Source organism: Aethalodelphis obliquidens, unplaced genomic scaffold, assembly GCF_003676395.1.
Source record: "Aethalodelphis obliquidens isolate GAN/ISIS:26980383/991018 unplaced genomic scaffold, ASM367639v1 scaffold28, whole genome shotgun sequence".
Taxonomy (NCBI): Eukaryota; Metazoa; Chordata; class Mammalia; order Artiodactyla; family Delphinidae; genus Aethalodelphis; species Aethalodelphis obliquidens.
In genome coordinates, this window is record NW_020837972.1 from 11,839,487 (window position 1) to 11,855,466 (window position 15,980).

Genomic DNA, 15,980 nt, shown 5'->3' on the forward strand with positions numbered 1-15,980 from the left:
TATGTATGATTTATACACACTATTATCTAATGAAAACAATTTTGAAACTGCATTGTATAGGCACACAAACATATTAAAAAAAACAAATTTGGAATGATAAAAATTAAACTACCGGTAGTTACCTCTATATGGGGGAGGGGAACCTTCATGTTTTATGTCAGATCCGCCAATTAACAATACTGGATTGTTAAATTATAAATTATAAAATTAATTAAATTTATAAAGTACTTTTCTCTTAAAAATTATAATTGTGAAAATGGTAACCACATGGAAAATACGTTAGGCATACAGCTGAATAAAGAACTATATTTACCCTGTGATTACATCTACTTACCAAAAAATGTGCACATTAACAGGAAGAGCTGGAATTTATATGATCTAATGGAGTGCCTGGATTATGTGTAATTTTTTTATATGTAGTTTTAATTTCTTGGAAGTTTTATTTCTTGGAAATATTTTGTTTTTCATTAGTATGACCTCACTTGGAGAGAAATTAAAGAAAAATGACAACTGCAAGAAAGCCAACTCTCCACCTTCAGGATAGCCAAGTGAAAAATCTACCCACATGGGAAGGCTGAATGAATTACCGCCAATTGACAATGGATAGCACATGCTGTGCCAGTAAGTGCACTCAAAACAACTGGAGAGGATCCCCACCACAGCAAGGAGATTACATCAAAAGGTTCTGAAGTGCATATGTACATTTTAGCGCTTAACTGAGAACTGGTGCTGCCAAGTAAAAGTGCAGCGGGGTAGGGAAAGCTCCAGAGCACAGGGAGTCCAGGAATGTGCTTAAAAAGGAAAGGGGTATGGAAGGATGGGCAGAGAGGGAGAGAGGAAGGAAAAAGTTTTCCCAATATGCGAGGCAGAAATCTGATACGGCATAACAAATACACTATCGGTATCTATAAAAATATTGTCCAATCAGAAAGCTAAGTGCTGAGGGAACAGAGAATAGAATGACAGGAATGAAAATTTAAAGGAACCCAAAATGAGAATGAAGAATAGCACCAAAGATACACACTGTTTTGTGGTCTTTACAAATGTCCTCTCTATTCTATCCACTATGCCAATTCCTAAAAACTGGTAATTTCCACAAAGGCAAGAAGAAAAATAGGGGTAAAAGTCTATTTCATCCTACCAAAAATATCACTAATATGAAATTGATAGAAAGAAAACCTTTAAATAAAAAACTAAGTGAAAATAATTCAAAGATTTACAGAGGGAGAATGTAATCTGCTTTCTGAGCTTACCACTTTTTTTTTTTTTTTGGTTTAATTCAACATATTTATTATTACAAGGGAACATACAGTGGAGAGTTGTTCTAACCTCTACTGCATTCCTTATGAGCCGGTAGTCAACTGTTGGTCTCTACATTGTGTTTCTGAGGTTCATCCATGATGTTGTGAGCTTACCACTATTAAAAGCAGAGGCTCTATGGAACAAACGCTGATAGAGCCAATTGCTGTTAGGGCACTCCCCCCTCTATTTTCTTTCTTTCTATCAGAGTTTCTCCATGCCCATTTCTGATAATCAAAAATTCAAGAGCTCTTCCCCTACCAAAATATTCTTGATTCCCACCTACAACCACCACCACTCACAACCCACACCTCTCCACCTACCCCACCAGTCTTGCCTTCTCCTTTCTTCCCCAACTTTTTTTTTTTAATTAAATTTTTTTTGCGGGGGGGCTGTGCTGGGTCTTCATTTTTGTGCGAGGGCTTTCTCTAGCTGCGGCAAGCGGGGGCCACTCTTCATTGCGGTGCGCGGGCCTCTCACTACGGTGGCCTCTCGTTGTAGAGCAGAGGCTCCGGACACGCAGGCTCAGTAGTTGTGGCTCACGGACCTAGTTGTTCTGCGGCATGTGGGATCTTCCCATACCAGGGTTCGAACCCGTGTCCCCTGCATTGGCAGGCAGATTCTTAACCACTGGGCCACCAGGGAAGCCCCATCTATACATTTTTGGTATGTATTTTTAAAATATAGGACTTTTATTCCTTAATATCATTTTTTTACATCTTTATTGGAATATAATTGCTTTACAATGGTGTGTTAGTTTCTGCTTTATAACATCTTCCCCAACTTTTTAATCCATCCCTCTTTTCTCATAAATCTTATTCTCAATTTAGGAAAAAAATCTTGTTCCCACTGCTTCAAACCTTTTCTGAAAATAGGCAGATTACATAGGCTAATGTTTGTTTTTACTTTCTTTTCACTATCTCTTGTCTTTCTGCCCCCAGCTCTTGTCTGTAGTTAATTTTAAAACTTTTGAGTTCCACAAGGCTTAATTTAACAGCAAGAACCCAGGCTCAGTGAATACTTTCATATATGCCTGTGATCAAAGCGTAGGTCTTCTGCTAACAACTACAGCTCATGGATGTTGCCAACAGTTTTCTTTGTTTTGTATAAACGAGAATGCAAATGCTATAAAACCAAGAATATCTGTTTGCCATTTGATTCCTCTCCTATGACATACAATATTGGTCACCAAGTCCTGTCAAATTCTACCTCCAAAATACTACTTGAACCCATTTCTTTCTCTCTATTCCTACTGGCCCTGCATAATTTCTCAGATCTAGACTATTCTAAGAGTCTTCTCTCTGCCTTTGGTTTCTCCACTATTACAATCAACACTACACAAAGCCCACCTCGGTTTTCTCTCTGAAACATAAATCTGATCAGGTCATTATCCTCCTCAAAAGCCTTCAGGCATTCCCCTGTGCATACAGAATAAACGTCCAGCTTCTTCATGTCATCCAATCTGGCGTCAAACATCACCTTTCAGGCTTGTCTCCTATCTATTAAAGACTAAGCATTAAATAAAAATAAGTTAATTTAATAAAAGAATAATTTCCAAAGATATCTAGAAATATTGTATGACTCATTAATGTATTATTTATGTAATTATTTAGGTAACTGATAGATTTATTCATCTCAACCATATACTATTACCTCCAAACTCAAACTTTTACAAAACAGCTAAATAAAGTTCTATCTACCTAATGTATTAAAACTGGATTGAGCTGTTTCTATTTTCAATTCTAATATTAAAATGTAAGGTAGATCACAAGGATTTTAAATCAATAGCTATTTTCTAAAATGAATGTTAACATATATTGCCAAATTTCTCACAGTTTTCTGGAAATTGTTAAAGTCAGCTCTTAAGAGTTCTTAACAGTGTATCACATCTACCATATGAGAAAGTTTGACAACAAAATCAAAGTTACTGTAGGAGATAAGCACCTACCTTAGTGAATCCCATTTGTTTTCCTTCTAGACTATTCCTTGAGTTTACCATATAAACTACCAAACCAGACTACTCATCCTAACACAGTCATTAGAAAAGTTTCCTAAGAACAAGTAAATACTTCTTTTTCAAATCAAATTTATAAAATTTACTAAAGAAGACAGTTTATTAGCTTACACATATCTAAGTATGGGTTCTCATGAGAATCATTCTGTTTAATTAAATGTTATAGGACCTTGCAGACAGACTCAAGAATAGCACCATCTGTCTGGGTTACAAAGCTCAGTTTCACCATGATATCACCAAACAGCAACAAAATATTATTTTCATACATATCTCAAGTAATTTACAGACAACTAAAGAATTTAGTCATCTGGGATCACGACACTTGATTCAATCCATGCAGATGATTACACTCTGTACACGCTGTATGTAAACCAATATACTTTGAAAAATGTTTTTAGTAACTTAGACTTTAGAATTTATATTTCAGAAGGTAAATATTTATGGTCTTTAGTAGCTATGATGTAGATTTATGCTCTGGTATAAATTCTAAATGTTAGACTGTTCAGGTGTTAAATAAATCTGTACAATTTAAAAGTGCCTATTATTTATTTAGCATAATTATCATTTAAGTAAATTTTCCTAAAATATTTATAGCTCTAGGATTATATTGCCACACTTTCTGACAGGATTTCAATTCCCATTTTTTAATGTGAAAAGTATTTTAAGAAGGGAAGGAATTATAAATAAAATCATCTATGTAACATGAAAACCATTATTGAGAAAAATCTCATTGAATTCAGAAGTAGAAAATAATACTTGCCACTGCAACTCAATCTAAATAATATAGGCATGCCTGCTATAGGTAAAACATCCTCTGCACCTCCCCTAACACTGAATATTAAGGCAGACCATGAGAAATTAAAATCCTAAATACGTATGAATGCTAATCTTCACCTGTGGAAGAAGCTGCTGAAAGAACATGTATGGGACACTGGATGACTTCCTAGGCAGTCTCAAATGAGTAAAGCAATGCTAAGTGGAAAAGGTAAGTACTTTGGTCTCACAGACCAAACTTTCTGTTAAAACCTTAAGAAATTATCTCAATTTATTTATCCCAAGGCTCTTCTTTTTAATTCTTCAGCCTAGCCAAAAATGAACCTCAGGATGATATCTAACATTTGCTAGACAGACACAGACAGGGCACAACTTACAATTCTATTCCTCCTCTTAAGATAATTTGCTTTGATCCCCAGAAAGCAAAAATGCCACCTCCCCTTAATCTGTCCCAATATCTAGTCTTACCAATCAATGGGCCACTAAATCTACCTCCACTGAAACCGTACTGAAACAAAGGACACTGAAGCACTAGACAAAGAACCTGGGAGGCAACCGTACAAGCAAGGCTGGAACTCTTGGCACACATGCATAATGTATACATGCCAACAGAGTTGGCGCTTGAACTGCCCACCCCGCAGAGTTGAAAATCCACATGTAACTTTACAGTCAGCCCTCCTTATCCACGAACTCAATCAACTGCAGATCGCATAGTACTGTAGTATTTATTTATTGAAATAAACCCAAGTATAAATGGACCCATGCAGTTCAAACCCATGTTGTTCAAGAGTCAACTGTATATCCAAAAGTAGAGTTCTTCCCAGGATTTTTGCTCATCACCTGTAAGACCCCCATCAGAAGGCACTAAATACTGACTTCAGCAACAAAATTTACAGCACAAAGCAGAACTAAAGAGAGAGAAGAAAAGACACTGACCAAAGAAGTATACTTTAAAATTTATAAAATTTTCTGGGGTGGCTGACTAAACTGTCTCTAAAAGAAATTCCATAGGAAAAGGACCAAAAACATATTACGGACAATGGCATCAATATTTGATTCATTTCAAGGGGGCGTATTTTGAAAAAGGCTTCTCATTTGGGCAGATATGTACCTGTTCTGGTGTGACTAGCTCAAAATCAGTTTCGTAACTGTTAAGTGTACAACCCAAGGAGGTGACATTTGACCTACTTAAAACAACCATTAAAGGAAAATAAAAACAAAAATGGTTAACAGTAACAAGCACATCAAGTAAAATGCACATTTTTTTAGCTAAAAAAATTTTTTATGTGTTTATTCAGGCTCAAGCTCAGTATCTTTAATCTGTGAATATAAAAAGCACTCAAGTTACAACTGAGATTGTCCACACTTACTCATTTCTTATATGCTCACATCTTTTATTTCTCACAGGTGTCTTGCTCTTTTCCAGCGCTAACCCCATCACCTGGGTTCCTAATACCATTTCCAGCCAGATTGTTTCATCAATTATCAACTTATGTCTTTCATCTTTCTTTCCATCTCTCCACTACTGTTGCTACTAATGTATAAACACAAATGAGGCTCTTGCCTTCTGAAAAATTTCCTTCATCTACCTTTCAATCTCTTACCTTCCTCACTCCCACATCACTGCTTGCCTCACATCAACCTCCTTCAACTGAAAAGTGTACCATTCATTCATTCTGCAAGCCACTGTAATCCAGATTCTACCCTCAACAGTCATATGTAATGATTTCAAGTACCAAGCTGCCCAAACAGCAAAATTCCTCATCTTTCACTCCTAACCTCTCCCCTTCAAGGTCCACCACAGTTGTCTTTGAAAATTATGATTATTCTTTTTTTTTATTTTTAAGTCAGATAAAGCAAATTATATTGCCCACTGAAAGCACATTAACATATATATTCATGACTTAAATGTCTAGGCTTCATGAGAAGTAATTCTGGATCAAAATCCAATTTGTTTTAAATGAACGAAATTTTTTAAATGATAGGTTACACAGTTCAACAATTCCAATTTGTCTATGTAAGAGAGCAATCCTAGAAAAGCTTTTTAACATATTAGTAAATGTAATACCATTTAACACACTTGTTTTTCCTCAATTCATTTCTCATAATAGTTTCTATATTGTCTTGGATTATCTCCCGCTTTTAGTTTCATATCCCATCTGCTCATTTAAGATTCACGTCTGTCCAGTTTCTGAAATATTTGTCACTTTAGTCATTAGCATTTTGTGTAATATAGCACTGTTTTTTTTAAAGTTCAGAACCGAATTATTTTAGAAAACTGATTATTTTAACATCACCATTTCTTAACCTAAATCAGCCTGCCCACACTTCAAATTTTCCACCTAACAAAAACCAGATTTCAACAAGTTTTTGTACTGTTTTTTAAAAGGAAACCAAGAAGCAAGACCATAAATTAGAAGTGCTCTCCTATATACCACTTCAGGAAATATTCTCAAGGACAGACCCAGAGCTGTCAACTGAGCTTCCAAAGAATATCCTTTGCATTCCCCTCTAGCAATCCATATCCATCCATTCCTTCAAGATCCAGTTTAAAACCCCCCTTCTGAGTTTTTCTGGCTGAGTTACTATGCTGTCTGTCCATGCTGCTTTCCCTCTGCATTTACCATCTACAATCTTAGAAACTAAATAGTATATGTAGGTCTTTATTCTACACATCAGACCCTTAGCCCTTTTGTAAGCCCAAGACTGATTTCAATCATTTCTGATGTATATACATGACTGGAAAATGAATATATATTGTCCTAGATTTCTCAAGCATAACATACAAAAAAATTAATATCTAAATACTAATTTATTGGTTACACCATCCAGTGTGGTCACCCCCAATTCCCTTTTCACTTCACTGAGGCTCGTTAAGTCCTCATTTACCACACAAAATATCAAGTAGAAAGTTTTTCTCTAGGAGTGAGTGAAAGAGGAAAGAAGGGAAGAGCTAAAGGGCAAAGAAATACAAAATCTTTTCCTGATGACATCACAGAACCTATCACTATTCCCTACGTTTTAATAAAAGTATATCAGTAAAGAGGAAGCAGCAGAGCAGCGGATACCTTCAGGTAGGGATGGGAAAATTGGCTTCAATCCTTGCTCCAAAACTGCTGTTCTTCCATTGGGAAGGAACCACCCTCACCTCTCAACACCCTCTTCAAGCCTCTCTTTCAGACAGCAATCCTCTCCTAGGCCTTGAAGTGGGCCTAGAGTCTGGGTCATCCTCACCTCACTCCCACTGCCTGCAGCATCTAAGATGGGTTTTAGGGAGTGCCTGCTCTGATTGCCAGCAAACTATTCAGAGAAAAAGTACTCCTAATATTCTAAACTTTCCCATAAAGATGCTCCCATAAATAGCATTCGAGTTCTATAACACAAGTAATTAAGTACAATACAATAGGCAAACCATCATTTATAGCAACAGAATTAAGGGTATGTTTTTATGTGAAAGCAAACTTACATACAAATTAACTTTTTCTGATATTCAGAATGCTGAAAACCACCTACATGTAAAATTCTACACTTTGGATAAAAACTTAGAACACTATTCATATTCGACATGACTAAGACAAAAACTACAGATGGGGGAGGGGCTTTCCTTCCTTCAACAAAGTCTAAACAATATTTTTAGATGTTGCCACATTATTAAATGGAAAATAGAAACTGGTTGGTAGCTGAGGATATATACTTTGTTCAAAACAAAGTAAGGGTTGTGACATGTGTGTGAAACTAAAACATGATTTAGTCTTTAAAAAGAAAAAGATATTTATTAAGTATTATTTCTGACATTCCCTGAGACAACTCTCAAAATGTTAATAGAACTGCTATTTAAAGTTCAAAGAGCACTCCAGAGCTGCCAAGGAATTAATAGCTTAAACTACTAAATAAGAGCCACGGTTCAATCTCCAGTCTCAGCCAGTCAGAGCTCAGGGCTGGTACAGCAGAATCACCTAGCTTATTAAAGACACCACACAACTGAGAATCACATAAACAAGTGAAAAGTTGTTAACATCTAAAGATGGCTTATTTACAAAGAAAACACAAGAACAATTTAATCTTCTGCTCCCTCCAAAAAAGCACAAATACAATATAGCTGCCATACTTAAAACAAGTAATTTTGCCATTCCAACTTCCTGGTTAACTGCCTAGGGCTACTCTATAACTTCAGTTGTAATTTGCCAGAAGTCTCTTCCTATTAAAAAACATTATCTAGTCATCCAAAATACTTTTCCTAAAAGATACTCAAAAGGATTTTTCACACCTCCTGACCCCCATATTTCCTTCAAGTTTATAGGAGGAACTGAGGCACAAAACCATTATGCAAGCAACCAGATGTAGTTACTAGTAGAAAAAATAAAAAGTTTGAATACCACTCAACTTTCCCTATTACCGACCAGTTTACTACCCATTTTACTGAGCTCATGCAAAGTAATCTTATAACTGAAGGTTGAGCAAAAGCCCTCTTATATGGCTTAGAGAATGGAAATGAAGGAATTCTGGATCAAGCCCCGAACAAAATCTCCAACAGGTTCCGAAATCTATAGGTTGCCTACCACATTAGACAAAACCTAAATACTAACTGAATTCCTATTCCTTTGAGGTATAAGCATGTCTCCCTTGATCAGCTGGAATTCTCTTTAATAAAGATTTTCTAGAACTCATCTAAAATATTACCAAGCCACAGTACATACAGCCTAGATAATGTATATTCAGAACACAGAGCTAAACAAATTTTTAAAATAATAATAAATAACATATTGTGATCAGGACCTAAATGGGCAATGAGAACTCCCTTAGGGAACAAGGTGACGAAGAGAATAGTTTTCCAGTCATTCGTTCATTTAACAGAGTTAATTAGCACTTAACTGTGAAGAGAATGGAAAGATGACTTAGGGTCACAGCCCTACAGAAGCTCATATGATTATCACAGGTAGAGAGAAGGAGGTACATGGAAGGAGCAAGAGTGACAAGTTCTACCTGTGGGAGTCTAGGAAATCTTCACAGAGGAGGTGACATTTGACCTCCTTAAAAGATGAGTAGGATTGTGCCAGACATATACACGTGCAAAAAAACTAGGAGCTGGTTCCTGAGTTGGATAGATGTACCTTCTTCCTCATTTCTCTTTAGGATATTAACATTCAATCATGAGAATTACCAACACAAAATGTTTTGTAACACCAATTATACTTTTGAATACCTTATTACCTCTCAAATTAAGCGCAGATGGACTGTGGAACTATATGAGGAAGCTTTATGTGTCTTATGCAAAAATACTTCCTCAGAAATGTATCAATGATCTTGGGGGGGAGGGGGATCACAGTTTTCATGCAATTTAATACCTTTTAGATGATCAATCTTTAAAATTTCTACTCAATATTATAAAGAATTCTATGCACAATTACATATTTTATTTGAAACAAATCATTTCCTCAAATTTAATTTTAATATCAACTGTCTTAAATATATCCAATTAAAGTAGTGACTTAATACAAATTAAGAATTATTCCAGTAAAGAAATCTAGTGAAGACTGAGAAAAAAAAATTTACCTGCAAATCTACCTAATTCTCTTTATCTTCCCCTTTTCATTTTTTTAAGTTACAAATCTAAACAATGTAAAATAAAGGTACAAATGAAATTTTCAAATAATCAACTCAGGAGGTTCCTTTAACAGTAATGGAATTTCACTGTACTGGAAAAAGTACAAAATGCAGAAAGCTGTCAACCAGGGCTCTGTGCTATTTCACAGTAGTAGAAATACGGTTTTAATAAGTTTCTACCACAATTCATCTGGAATGAGAAAATAAACACTCAGAAATATACATAATAAACTACAGAGTATGAAAATGCCAGTGACATAAACGTTCTCCCTTGGACACCATTGATTCTTCTAATTCTCACCTAGAAATTAATGGAAAAAACTTAATCTTCCTTGACTAGAATCCAAATGCACTCTAAAAGACATTTTATCAGCTTAAAAAAGGAAAACAACTGTACTCCAACAAACGTAACTAAAACATGCTAATATAAATGCAAGTAAAACAGGAGTTCCTAAAAGAAGACTATGATAGCCAATTTATGAGGACAGAATCCAACGATTTCAAAACTTAAGTAACAAAACACTATAGTAGGATGGGGAGCTACCATAACATTTTAAAAGCATTTAAAACTATTTTTGTATCAGCTAAAGCAAAGATAGAAAACTATACTGATGTACATAAGTGACTTTATACTAAACAAAAATTGGGCAAACATATACATTTCATTCATGCAAATGAACGTGAATTTACAATTCCTCATTTATGTTAATATTTACCAAGATTAATGGAAAATCATCTCCCCTATGTAATGAAGTGAATTCCCCCAACAGAACAAAGCTAACACCTTCAAATCTTTCGAATAAACAATGAAAGCTTATACTATAAAAGGAAATTATCTAAACAGGATCAGAAAGTTGTTAAATGATTCAAGTGGGAAGAAAAGTCCGAAATTCCAACACACACTACAAATATTGATTCATTAACTCCAAATCTCTAAGCAAGTCCTATGAAACAAATGTGGGTGCAAATTTTTTTTTTTTAACTATTCCCACGGCACATTTTTAGGCTATCTACCTAACTACCTCACTTTGCAATGCATTAAATGTAATTTCTCGAAATTACAATGTTTATACAATGACAAAAACAGGAATTCTGGTGGCTACAACACACATTGTTTGTAAAGCAGATTAGCACACAATACATTTTAAATAAGTGACACTAAAAGAAATGTCACAGAAATCTTTTTTCTCCATTTCTAATAAATGGCTGCAATGCACAGCTCAGTAATAATACCTAATATTCAACCATATTACTAATTCTTATAAACTTTGTCTAATCTCTCTCACTAGCTAACTTTTCTGTGAAATTAACATATCACCCACTTTCAGAAAAAACAACAAATCAGTACCTTCTACTACTATTTCAGAGGAGGAGATTATTATTTTCTTCTACTGAAAATAAGTCAAACCATTCAGAAAAATATCTAGTCTGCGAATTCCCTGGCAGTCCAGTGGTGAGGACTCTCTGCCAGGGCACGGGTCCGACCCCTGTTCAGGGAACTAAGATCCCACAAGCCAGGCGGCATGGCCAAAAAAAAGAAAAATATCTAGTCTACCTTTGAATCAAACTTTGAGGAACAGTTGAATTAACTGTTCATTAAAAAAAAAAATCCACATAAACAATCTTATTACTATTTACACTGAATTTCACTTCAATTTTAAATAATTTAACGAATATAACTATAGAATACGCTTATCTTTTGCAAATATATGATACAGAGAATACAGTATAAACTGGCGACAGTATCTTTCTTATTACTCTCAAGAGCAGAGGAGACCTTTGAAAGTGTTTGATGAATACAATTAACTCACAATTAACTAGGCTAAATTAGCCAGTGAACAAAAAAGATGAATCAATCTTTCCAAACCTAATTAATATAATCCACTACTATAACTTAATGTTAATTAAAAGAGTGCCTTAAGAGATTTTTTTCTCCAAATACCTAACACAATCATGAAAAAAAAATGCCAAAATATTCCAAAGAAAGTGCTAAACTACATAAGCACCTGGCATAAACTCAACACTCATTGTCCTCAGGCCCCCCCCCCCCCCCCGCCTTTATTCTCACAAAGAAACAGCCCCAACCTAACTTCCTCTCAATGAGCACTTCAAGCAATAACACAGATATTTTGCAGCATATAAGTCTTAGGTACATTATTTTCTCTTTAAAATTATGAACACGTACAAATGGCTCTTTAAAATGGTCCAATAAACTGCTACACTATGCCTTAAATTGCTGTCTATTATGTACTTAAAAATATTTACTAGCAATTGGAGGTTAATATGGCAATTATTACTGGGTAGCTATTATTGCTATTAAAAATATATAAATACTGCAACACCATGCACTACTAACAACTAAACACTGAACAGAAAACATACATTAGCAAATTATAAACATTTTCATTCAACAAAATGAACCGTCATGAAAAAAAGATGCTTTATGTGTAAATACTAAAATTGGAAATTGAGATGAAAAAATACCCTGTATATTTACTGGCACTTGAGAAGATTAATCATTCCTTCTTCCTCATTTTCAATTGACAGTCCTCCCCATCTGGTTCTAACTCAAAAGAATAGATCTCAAAGTTTCTACATTTACAACTATCTTCCTTCTCTGCAAAAACTATAATAAATCTCTTCAGAAAAAAGGAAGCAGGTCAACAACAGATTACCTTAAAATCTTCAAATATAGAATGAATGGTCCTTAATAGGAATTATGTACTAATGTGTGTTTCAATTGAGGAAGGAAGAATGATACCATCCCCCAACTACCCCATAGTCAGGAAGATGCTAAGCAAATAAAACAACATGAATGTGCAGCACACATAATTAAGAATTAGACTGCTGTTGTGTCAAACAGTATATACTTAAATCTAGTTAAAGGACACAAAATCGCTTTTCTCCACATCACCTCGACTGAGAAACAAAAGTAAAGAAACAAAACTAAAGATATACTTAACATCTGGAAATTATATCTTTCCACAAGGGTGAGTTGACATACCATAGGGTGCACGCGTACACTTTCCAAAAGGGCAGATTTAACACACTTAACTGAATTATAACTGAGTGAATATATAACAAGAGTCTCCCGGAAATGTGATGGACAGCATGAGAAAACAGTTTTGAGTCACAAAGGCACAGCCAGGCATGCATTTAATGCAGTAGCTACAAATTTCACAACTGTAAGAATAAGAAACACATACAATGACCCATATCATATATACACAATGGCATCTTTCACATGTTAGGAAAAGGGGGCAGGGGGTGACAAAGAATTTAGGAAATGTGATGCCATGCAGCAGGAATATCAGAAAGCAAAATAAGTAAAGGACTGATAAAAACCTTAAGGCATCTGACTGCACAAATCAACTTTTGCTAAGCCATATGAACACCTCAAGGTAACACAAAGTGGGTGGATCATTACTGTGTTACAGAACTTTATAATCTCTAGCTTACATTTCAATCTACATTAATATGAGTATCTAGATAAATTCTCCATAAACAATAGTTTTCTCTGCTCAAAACAACTTCAGGCCAAAAAGAAAAATACATGCCATTATAAAGCACCAAGAGTTCTTATAATACATGCTTTATTTTGAACGGGTAATCATTTTATCTCCTTTGGAATTATTCTATACAATGTACTTCAGGCAACATATTTTTGTTATCCCAGGTTGCTGCTATATCTAATTTACAAGAAAATGCTCAATTTGGAATGAGAAAAATTTACAATATCAGCAGTTCTTTAACCGATTCGTAATTTTTTTAATTAGCACCAATCCACCCTCCACCTAAAAGAGAATGTAGACATTGTATAGTCCTTTAAAAAAAAAAAAATCAACCCACGCCTTTCCGCATTTCAAAGTTGCTACCTAAAGAGCAATTCTGATTAAAAAAAGAAAAAGAGTATATTCAAAAATCAATTCCTGGTTTAAAGAGGTTTAGGAGAGAAATACCCAAAGCACAAACCTTTAGTCAGTCATAAAGCACAGAGTCCGCTCCCACAAATTGTTTCTACAAAAGAATCTTAAACATCTTATCTCTATCAACATTATCATCCTTACTTAAGCTTTAAAAGAAAAGAAAAAAGGTAGAAGAAATGATATATACTAAAGACTGGCTACACATGGATTTTTATTTGTCTACAAAATGTACTGTATATAAATTAGCCACATATATACAGCCATTACCAGTCAGCATGATATATGGTTATTTGGGGGCTCTCTCCTCACTAATATTGGTCTACTTGGTTATTTTAATTCCCTGATTAAGTGTCAACGTGGTCACCAGCCGCCAAACAAAAACCTTTTAAATACCCCTTAATCAATGTTTGCTAATCTATGGAAGTCCCTGAATCTGACTAATACTAAATGATAGACTGAGAGAAGAAAACAGGAGGCAAAATGAGTTTTATTCCCATATATCAAATGATCAAGGGAAAATTATCACAGTACAGAGAGTAAGAATCGCAACTTATAACTGATTTTAAGATTAAATATCCGAAAAAAATGCTAGAAAAAAAAAAGACCTGATCCTAGTACAAAGCACAGATACTATGTCACTCGGTCTTTGTAGGTAAAAATTACATTTTGACTTTTTTTATCTGCATAATGAAATATATTTAATAAAATAAAGCTTCCATTCGAAAAGTTGGCAAGAATTTGTACTTCTCCACTAGTCTCAAAGAAAAAAAAAATCTATGCTATCCATAATTAAATGTAACTAATTACAATTTGAACACTAAATTATTTATCCAGTGTAAACAAGGATTAAGAGGAAATAAAGCTCTATCTACAGCAGAGGTTACAGAAAACAATTTCCAAAATGCATGTTCCCCAAAGGCAGTCCCCCCAAAAGGGTACACAACTTAAACTAAGTTGAGTTTTTTCAAGCCTAAATTAAACCGTTCAGCCAATTTTCCAATTATATTCTACGCTTGAAACATAATTGCCCTACATCTGTTTACAAATCTTTGCTCAATATTTAAACAAATTCGTAGTCTCCCGGGCACATAGTTCTACATACAGTAACTCATGCACAAAGCACATATTTAAAGACCACGCACTGCAATTATTAGCCTAAACGCCAGGTTTAACAACGTGAATGTTTTCAGAGCTAGGTAATACGACCCAATAAAAAGCAAAGATGGCATTTACCACCAAATGTCACTGCCACCGCCAGGAAAGAGTTGCTGGAACCCTATACATTTTTAATTTCGATGAACCTAGACGGCGTCGTCGGGTGCCAGGCTTCCAGGAGAACAATTGACACCCTAACTGCTTCAAGATTAAGGCAGGCGATTCAAATCCGAAGGAAAAGTTGTCAATTATCAGAGAGACAGCGCGAGAGAGGCGAAGGCAGATAAAAGCGATGTTATCAAACCGCCCAGCTTGTTGCTTTTGTGTGTGTGTGTGGATTCGTTGTTAGGAGAGAGAAAACAGTTTTTAAAAGACACAGGAGGAGAGAAAGAAGAAAAAGCTTTCTCCACCTTCCGTCGGCTCGGTGCAATGGCTTTACGGCTCTCCAGCGTAGTAAGCCCCGAGAGGCAGACGGCTGTCGATGTTTACAATCCCGGGAGCTTCGGGTGCAAGAGTCCTTTACTGACACAATCGCATTCAATCAACTGTTTTCGGGCGAAATTGCAGGTGTCATTATGGAATTTTTTTAAAATTCAAAAGGCGGGCGGGCGGGCAGCCGATCCGACACAAGGGGGAAAAAGCTGCTTATCGCAGGCGCGGGCATCACAAGGCAAAGCCTTCCACATTTAGGGAAGAAAAGGGGGGGAAATGGGAGGGGAAGGGGAGTGCGATTGCAACAGAGGGTGGGCGTTCGAAGTGCGACCCAGAATCCGCAGCTTTGAGACTTCCACATGCAAATTCCACGCCGAGCGCCGCGCTCACAAATGATTTTTAAAGAGCCAAATAAACACTGGAAGGGATCCAAGGCGAGGGAGAGACGATCCAAAAGGGGGAGAATCGGCGAGAGGCGAACGGCGGGGAGAGGCGAGGGAGGGGCGAAGTCCCGGCGGCGGGAGGAGAAAGTTGGTCGGCGGCGGAGGTCGGCGGCAGAGGTCGGGGACCCCCCCCCGACACAACCCCCTCCCCGCAGCCCGACTACTCACCAGCGAGAAGAGGTTGGAGTGACAATCCTCCAGGCTCGCCCCGTTCGCCACCCAGTTCGCTGCCGCAGTCATGATCCTCCGCGAGCCCGGCCGCCAGAGCGGGGCATGTCGGAGCGAGGCGTCCGAGGCGAGGCCGGGCCGGGCGGCGGCGCCTCGCCGGGGAGC

The 15,980-nt window shown here is 36.3% G+C and overlaps 1 protein-coding gene across 3 annotated transcripts in view; it reads right to left on the bottom strand.

Annotated features, from left to right (window-relative positions):
- The window catches only part of MED13L (mediator complex subunit 13L), a 299,254-nt gene extending 283,280 nt beyond the window's left edge, over nt 1–15,974 (bottom strand). For all 3 annotated transcript variants that reach the window (XM_027124681.1, XM_027124682.1, XM_027124680.1), the window contains exon 1: nt 15,816–15,974. In XM_027124681.1, the coding sequence (XP_026980482.1) occupies nt 15,816–15,887 (72 nt within the window). In that variant the 5' untranslated portion in view covers nt 15,888–15,974. The remainder of the gene's footprint in view (nt 1–15,815) is intronic.
- Nucleotides 15,975–15,980: the final 6 nt, after the last annotated feature.